Source organism: Malus domestica, chromosome 01, assembly GCF_042453785.1.
Source record: "Malus domestica chromosome 01, GDT2T_hap1".
In the NCBI taxonomy this organism is placed as follows: Eukaryota; Viridiplantae; Streptophyta; class Magnoliopsida; order Rosales; family Rosaceae; genus Malus; species Malus domestica.
The window spans coordinates 11146268-11155013 of record NC_091661.1 but is presented as its reverse complement, the minus strand read 5'-3'; the positions used below and the strand labels follow the sequence as shown (position 1 = coordinate 11155013).

The 8746-nt window shown below is 33.8% G+C and overlaps 1 protein-coding gene across 1 annotated transcript; it reads right to left on the bottom strand.

Annotated features, from left to right (window-relative positions):
• Window positions 1–5936: 5936 nt before the first annotated feature.
• LOC103417523 (ras-related protein RABH1e) lies at window positions 5937–8451 on the bottom strand. Its single transcript, XM_008355701.4, has 6 exons — window positions 8167–8451; window positions 7966–8036; window positions 7299–7387; window positions 6916–7027; window positions 6520–6610; window positions 5937–6365 (listed from the first exon to the last, which is right to left on the bottom strand). The coding sequence occupies exons 1-6, from the start codon at window positions 8281–8283 to the stop codon at window positions 6222–6224; spliced, it is 624 nt and encodes a 207-aa protein (XP_008353923.4). The 5' UTR covers window positions 8284–8451; the 3' UTR covers window positions 5937–6221.
• Window positions 8452–8746: the final 295 nt, after the last annotated feature.

Genomic DNA, 8746 nt, shown 5'->3' with positions numbered 1-8746 from the left:
AAAAATAAACGAGAAGACTAATCATGGGACATTCTTACTTCTGAATTTTCTCCTCAGCATTGTTTCTTGAATAAATTTGGATTGGTAGATGTAGGGTACGAGCAACGGCCATGGTGAAAATAAAAGGTCTAGGCGTAATGATTTCTGGGTTTTAGAATTGATTGGAAAATATGAATGAATGTTGTGTTCACTAATTTTTTATGCTGTTTGTTGTTCTAAACTGTTGAACTCCTTTTTGGATTGATCTTTGTTATTTTTGTTTAGACCATCTCCAAACCTAGGCTAAAAGCTAAATTACCCCCCAAATTACCCCCCCCAAACACTCTCCAACCCATGATAAAATTTTAGACTAAATGCCAAATGTTATTTCTGGGCCAAATACCCCCCAGCTTTCCCCCCGGGCTAAATCCCAAATGTTTATCGGAATTTAAATTTTTTTAGATTAAAATGTTCATAAAATTAATTTACAATAATCTATATATTTATTTTAAAAAAAAATTGATTTAAGAAAAAAATTAGCCTAAGTTCATTCTTTAATAATTCCGGGCTAAAATTTTAGGGCAGCAGGGTTGGAGCAGAAAAGATGTTTCTGGGCTAAAAGCCAAATTTTCCGGGCTAAAAAATTTGGCTTTTAGCCCAAGGGTTGGAGATGGTCTTATGGGGGTATCTGATAGGTCAAGGTGCCAAATCTTGGTTGTACTTTTTCCCAAGACATGGCACATTTGAAACTTTGAATTCTTGAGTTTATATTTTAATTCTCATTAGTTAATGCTTAACATTTGGCCTTTTGTTTTGAGATTAGAATGAAATCATTCCAATTTTTGGGTGTATTTTAAGTGAGGTTTGGGATATGGTATATGTTTGGCCTATGTGAGTGACGCTCTGCCTGAGGTTTAATTAGCTTATCAAATCTCTTTAACCTCCTTACTCTGTGTAGATTTTGATTGAAATAAGGCATTTAGGATTGTTTATAATTTTTTTTTTAAATGGGATTTAGCATTTTACGTGATGTGCCTAAAGTGTCTATTGATGTAGTATTGTGCCTAAAGTGTATCTGGCATTTGACATTTGACATGTGATGTTTACCTTTGTTGCCTCTCGCTTTATCTCTTTGTTTGCGGTGCTATAACTTGCCTTCCCCCACCCTTTCATCCGTAAAATATTTGAATATAGTAATCTCGGGACATGGGTGGGGATGAGTGGTAAAAATGTTTGGTTTTAGCACGTTTTTTGTGTTTGTTGGAAGGTTTCAATAACTTTTTTTTAAAATAATCTATCATCTCAGATGGAAGAGTTGAATGCTAAAAAGGTCATGATGACAAATGATACCTTCCCATCATTAGCCACTTTTCTATCGTGAAATGTAGTTATGTTGTAGATTAAGTCAATGCACTGTCATAGAGTAAGTCCATTGCACTGTTACAGATCGAGTTACTTTTCCTACGTTTGTTTGTTTGCGCTTCGAATTCTTACTTTGAATCTCACTGCTTTTTTGCAGTTTAGATCGGATTATCATCGCAACATAGTGATCAACTCTTGCTACTGCCATTAATCTAGGGGTTCTGAGGCATTGCATTTGAATCAAGGCTTTGGTATGTCACCTGAACTTCAATGCATTCTTTTCCCGTGCTTTTTGTTTGAGACAATGCGACTTTATGATTTTTTTATTGATTGTTTGGTTGATCGCCTTATATTATTTGTTTGGTTTCTGCTTTGTTTCTCATTTTTTTGTTGTCTCTGTGATCCTCTGATTGTCCAGAGGTTGGATGGTTTGTCTTTTTTTTTTTTTTGGTTTTAATTTTCTCTGTGCGATTCTGTTAAGGTTGAAGGTCCCTTGCTATCTCTGTGATTTTAGTTTAACCCAATGTTCTTGATTCTTTATTGAATGTTGTTAACCATTTTATCTTTGTGATTTTGTTATTGGTTGGTTGGTGTTTTCATTAGGTTTTTATGATAGTGAACTGTCTCATCCTCCCCGAAGTTCTTTAACATGTAACTTAATATTGAACATAAGGCATCTGCCCATGTCCAAGATAATAATTGTTGTGTTGTTGAGAAGGACTAGATAATGTTTTCACTTTTTGTTATAGTGGAGCTTTCTTTTTCATTGTTATAAAGCTGTGGTACAGAACTTTGTGACTTTTTCTGAATAGGTTGATTTAATTCATCTGTAATTTATTATGATAATAGTGGTTGTCAGTGTAGGGAATTATCATTTTAAGCAATGCTTAACTAAAACTGCTATGTCTTATTGTATCAATTTTGGAATTAAATGATAATTAGAGATCACAAAGAGAGATGTAAGCATCTTTAATGGTGGTTAAGAATTTTGTTATAACATGATTGTTTCCCTCTCTGATCACAACTTGGCTTCTAGCTTCTCAGAAAAAGTTCACACTTTTTTCCCTTCAACAAAACAGCTCAGATTCCAAATTTATCCAACAATTTACTGATTTTGTATGTTTTTTTTTTTTTTGTTTAGACTTATTTTCTTAAAACACATGACCCAACTTTTTGTCCTAGAGAGAAGAGCTTATGCATTGACTTCGTTGAGTGTTGTCTGCAAGAAATAGTTACAGGTTACTTCGGCCTCGTTTGGGATTGAGGTGATTTTAAAAAAAGCCACTGTGAAAAAAAGCTGAGGGTCATTTTTGTGTTTGGTAAACTGAAAAAAAATGGCTTATTTTGGAAGCTGCTGTGAGAATAAGCTGAAAATCAAAGGAAAAGCTGAAGCTGCTATTTGCTGCTTTGAAAAAAAGCCAGTTTTTTCAAAGCACACGGAGCTACAGTGCTCCTTTAATGAAAAGACACACTATCATCCTGTTTTTTTTTCCAAAAGCACTTTCACAAAAAAGTTTACCAAACACTCTACTGACTTTATTTCACAGCCGCTTATTCTCACAGCACAGCCACTTATTCTCACAGCAGTTTTTTTTCAAAGCACAGCAATACCAAACCAGCCCTTCATTTCATTAGTATTTAATTTTACCTCAACCTCGCAAATTTTTATCATTTAGTGAAATGACACAAGCTTTCTTTTTTATGCAGAAACCTTTAGTTAACTTGGAAATTTTCTGTTTCACCCACTGATCAAAGCCAATGCCAACAGGTAAAGGTGTAGTTAATTATAAAAACTTCTTCAATATTCTTAAACATATCCTGATAACACTATACATAATTAGAAAAGTTTAATATATATTTAGAATATATGTTTACAAAATAGCTCCCATATATCTATACATTATTTGTCATTCCTTACTGGTTATTTATATTTTTTAAACAATTATCTGTTTGTAAATAGTGATTGAGTGTTTACAGTTTTACTTATACGTTTTACTGTCTTGGAAGAAATCTGTACACTTATTAAATTTATTAGAAGTTTTAAATGAATTGTGGTTTTCTTCTGACTGAGGTTCGAATTCATTGTTACCTTTGGTTTTTGAAGTGTTTCCCAATTGGGAAATGGCTACTCTTTATTTGGTTCTCAGTGGAAAAAAATTTAGGTGTTCTAGGTGATTAGTCAACTAGCTACATCACAGTATTTACTCTCAATGTTGGTTTATGTGAAGTATACTGAGGTGACACAATTAGACACCAATATTGAGAAAATTGGTTGCTAAACATTTTCATCCTACTACAACTTTTCTAAAGATTTATTTACCAGAACATTTACAATTTGAAACAAGGGAATTCAATCATTTTTGTGGATCAGGTTAACCTGTGATTATATAGTTACATTTTGATAAAATCCGGTTGAAAATTTTCAGTTTATTATTATTATTTTATTTAGCTTCTTTTTATCAATTTGCTTTATGTTGTTGGAAAATTAGGCCTTTATTTATTTGTTTGGTACAAGTTTTCTATTAATAAGATTGTTAAATTAATTTTGTTGCTTTGCAGCAGAGTTTATTTGCATTTTTAATTAACGAATTTCAGTTTGTAACGCTTCGATTCTTTCAGTTGCAGGTATTGAATTGTTGTGTTTCTGAATTTTTCACTCCAATGATTAAAAATAGGGTTTTGTAAACTGGGAAGAACCCCTGCATGTATTGTTTCTATCACATAAAACTATTCCTTCCCAGCCATATTGTTTCTATGGCATAAAATTATTGCCACACAATCAAAGTATACAGTAGACACATAGGTACAAGACACCTTGGAAATAAAGTATGGTTATTAATATTTAATTAATTAATTGATAAAAGTTGGTGATCCTGATTTAAGGCTGCACAAACTAAATTTGTTGAGGGTAGGCTCAAATTTGGGTAAGAACCACAAATCTCTAATTATTTTCAATTTTTGTTCATTGGAGCTTCAGTTTATTCTAAAGCCATGTTTATGGAAGAAAAAAAAGGAACTCCCAACTATGAAATCCAGTAAATGTAGTAATCTTCTCTTTCTTTGGCAACTTAATAAAAAATGATTTCCAAACCATTGTTGCTTACAGTGTGAAGAAGTTGTTCATTATCTGATTGACCCTAGCCTTTGTTGCCGCCACAACTGATACACATTTCAATTCACTTTCTGTAAGTAATGTCTCGGTCTTTCTCCCTATTTCACACTGAATTATTAATGAGAATTCAATCTGCTGGGCTTTCTACACCCACAAAATTGTTCTATACATGATATCTCATTAACACCGCCATGATCCAGTTTTAGTTTCTTTGGACCACATTTTTCTATTAGCTAAACCTCAAACTCCTGCTAAGAGTTGAAATTTGTATCTAAATTGTTCAAACTATTGTTCTGATGTTCCGGATCTTAAATTTTTTGTGTGCTCTTAAAGGTATTTGAAGAACAACCCTTTCTTGCTTTTTTTACGATTTTGTATCATATGGTATGAGTTAACATTTTCCCTGCTATGTTGCAAATGATTTTACATTTCTTGGTAAAAAGTTGTTAGACAATGTGGTCAGCTTTTTGACATTTTGTTATACAGTTTCTTCCTATGTAGAATTTGTAAGTTCGAATCATGTTTTTCTTTTTAGTTATATGTTTGAGATACTGCATTCTCCAACTAAGCTGTTGTAAAGCTTTTGTGTAAAACTTTTAGTTGCTGAAAGTGTTTGATCCGTTCTAGCAATTACTCTACTAAATTATGTCTAATTTTTGAATGCCCTATCAAAATAAACAAATCATTTTAGTTAGTTTAGGCGAAATCATATAAATTTTAACATTAGTATTTTAGTTGTGCATAGGGGTGGAAATTTTTACCAAATTACCGTACGTAACAACCGTCCTACCAACCATACCATACCAAATTATTACCAAAAATTTGTACCAACTGGTAATGGTACGGTATTTGTACTGTACCATACTGTTTCGGTACAGTACTAGTATCCAAAACCAATACCGGTGGTATACCGTACCTACCAATATTATTAATATTATATTATGTATTTATTCATATAATTATTTGAGGGAAAAATTAATAAAATTAATAATAATTATTGTAGAAGTGTAAAAAATATAAAAAAAAAAATATACAATCACTCATAGTGACAAGCTTTACAACTTTCATGAAGGGGTCAGTTTCAAAATCCAAAACTATAATCCATAAACCTTAAATTTATATTGAATTGTCGATTGTCATTTACGCTTTATTCTTCTTACTGAATTTTATTTTTTAAATTTTATTTTTTGAAAACATGATAATCTGACGGATGCAAGAAGATGAACAATTCAGATCTTTGATATCACGTTTTGATATTTATGATTAACTAAAATATGAGTCGATATCATATAGTTTGTAGAAATCTTATAAACATCAAGTAATATTTTCACTAACCGTAAAACTCTGAACATAATATCAACGATTCAAACCGTTCATCTTCCTGCATCCTCTAATAGATCATGATTTCAAAAAAGAAAATCCAAAAAGAAAAAAAAACAAAATTTGATGAGAAAAATGAAGCGTAAATGTAAACAACAATCAATGGTTAAATTTTAATCTATGATTTATATGATTATAATGACGAGTTTCAAAGTTAAGCTCTTCACGAAAGTTGTAAAGCCTTGTCATTACGAGCGTTTATATATTGAATACAAGAAATGCTACCATTAGTTTCCTATGAACACTTAGAAAACCGCCTGATACATGATGGAACAGAAAGCATTAAGACCTAGGCCACTTCACACTGCTGTAAATCACTATGTTTGCTGGATTTTGATTATGCTAATTGCTTTCTCTTTTTTCCTTCGAATAAGTGAATAGCTGCCGCCTAGCATGCGCAACCTCCTCCTTGCTGCTCTGTATGGGACGAGTTAACAGTCGGTTTCAGGTTTACATCGACCATGTCTTCCTGTTTTGTGGAAGAAAGGGTTTCCATCCCTGGCAAAGCAGCAGCAATTTTACGGAACAGAGGCTGCAATTTTGCAATCATAGTAGTCAGACAAAAATGATGGAAACCGTGAATACTTGTATCAGAAGATATCATGCTAAATAAGGTAGTAGAAAAATCCGACTGGGAAATATACCTCAAATAAATATGGTCAGTAAATTTATTTGTTTATCTTTACCTTGATGTTAAATCCTGCTTTTGCACTAGTTTCAATGAACATGACTCCAAACTCGCGAGATTTTGAATCTCCTTCCTCTATCGAGACTTGCCTGTTTGATCAACAAAACCATATAGTCAGAACAATTTTGAAAATTTATTAAAATAAATTAACTACTTAAGTACTGTTTAAGTGACTGGATAAACACAACAAATGGTGGCCGGGATTTATTATCGTCTTAAAAGCTTGAACGCTGATGGTTCACTTGCAGAAGAAAAACCTATCTTGACCATGTAGGTTTTGGTTATATGCATATGTCCGGGTTCTTAAGATGGACTGGAACTAGAATAATTAACCAGAAAAAGTACAACATTACTGTTTGCAAAATCAAGGAGAAGGAATACTTTTAGCCCTCACCTTTTATCGACGAGATCAGTCTTGTTCCCCACAAGCACGATGATGACATCAGTTCCCCGTTCTGTCCGTACTTCCTCAACCCACTTATTAGTGTTAAGAAATGACTGTCTATCTGCATGTGACGGTTCAGCCAGGAATTTAGAAAACAAAATGTCTGTATGAGGAGCAGAAAGTAAGGGTAGATGATGCAATAATCAACAAGTTTAATGTTCCGTGTGGTAAGGGCTGTGCAATGAGGCGAGAGTACCCACGTACATGGATGTCCAACCATCCGAACAAAATTGTCTAGTTTTCCGGGTGAAATTAAATTCAGACTGAAAGAGGAAACCTATGAATTTACAATATGATTCTAAAAAACCCAACTTGTCTTGATCAGTACTCACTGGCTACATCATAGACGATTACTGCAACAGAAGAATCCCTGATGTAGCTTGGAATCAGACTCCTGAATCTTTCTTGCCCTGCAGTATCCCTGTAAAGTTACAATACCATGGTTCAGAAAAATAAAGATATTATGTACGTCATATAAACAAACACCAACTCACGAAGCAACAACTGTGTTACAGTAACAAGCCCCAACATTTGCTTCACCAAATACTCATAGAAACAAACATGAAAGAGGACAATACATTTGCAAATGGGGACTTGTGTCATTCTCAACACGGTTTCAATTGACTTTTTGGGCTCCAAATGATGTAGCATAATTAAGCTGTTAAGCATGGTCATAATCTAGATTTCATCCCCCATAAGACGCACACATGCTTCTTGTATGTATTTTAGGATACATGCCACATCATTCGGGGTGGATGTGGCATGTATCCTTCCAAACAAATTAAAACGCTACAAAGAGACAATTATTCGGTATCGTATGTGTACGTATGGATGGCACGCAATCACATTGCAATCCACAGACAATCGCACCAGCCTCATTGCCTCAAACAAATTGGCATGTATATTATTTTGAAGCTTACAATCAACATTCATTTTATCAAACCCATAAATCACAATCTTAATCACAAAATCAACCCAAAATCACAAAGGAATCTGTACCAGAGCTGCAAACGAACTGTCCGATCTTCAAGGTACATCGTTTTTGACAGAAAATCGATTCCAATCGTAGCCTGCAAGCAAATTAAAAAAAAAAAAAAAAAAAAACATTACACCAAAATAGAATTAAAAAAAATGGATCGACTGTTTGATTGATTGATCCAAGGAGACGAAGACGAACAAATTGGGAAATTGGGAATTTACCTGATAAGTGGTGTCGAATTTGTCGTACATGAAGCGGGTGATGATGCTGGTTTTGCCGACGGACTGATCGCCGAGGAAGACGAGCTTGTATTTGGCCAGAGGGGACACCGTCGCCATTTTCAAAATTGATTTGATTGGTTCTGTTTCAGCTCCCTCGATTCGTTTTCGTTTTCGTTTTCTACCGACTGCTATTTTGGATCTGAATCGAATTAAATGACTTCTTTCTTTCTTTCTTTTTTCCAATTTTTTTTTTTATATTTTTGGTTTCCATTTTTTGAGTTGAACGTGTTTATATATAGCGAGGCGAGGAGAAACCGCCAACCACGACGAAGCCGGCAAAAGTCAGAAATCTTTGATATTTGGTTTAGTGCCCGAATTTGCCCCTCTTTTTTTGAAAATTACGTTCCTACCCATGGTGACTAGATGTTCTTAGTACTCTTGTAAACACGCACGCGACATAATATTTACTACAAGATAAACGTTCTTAACTACTCCACATCACCTTGCGAACATGCGACTAATAATTAGTCACTAGCCGCCATGCCTCTTGTTTTTGTTACGTAAGAATTCTGTGACGGTC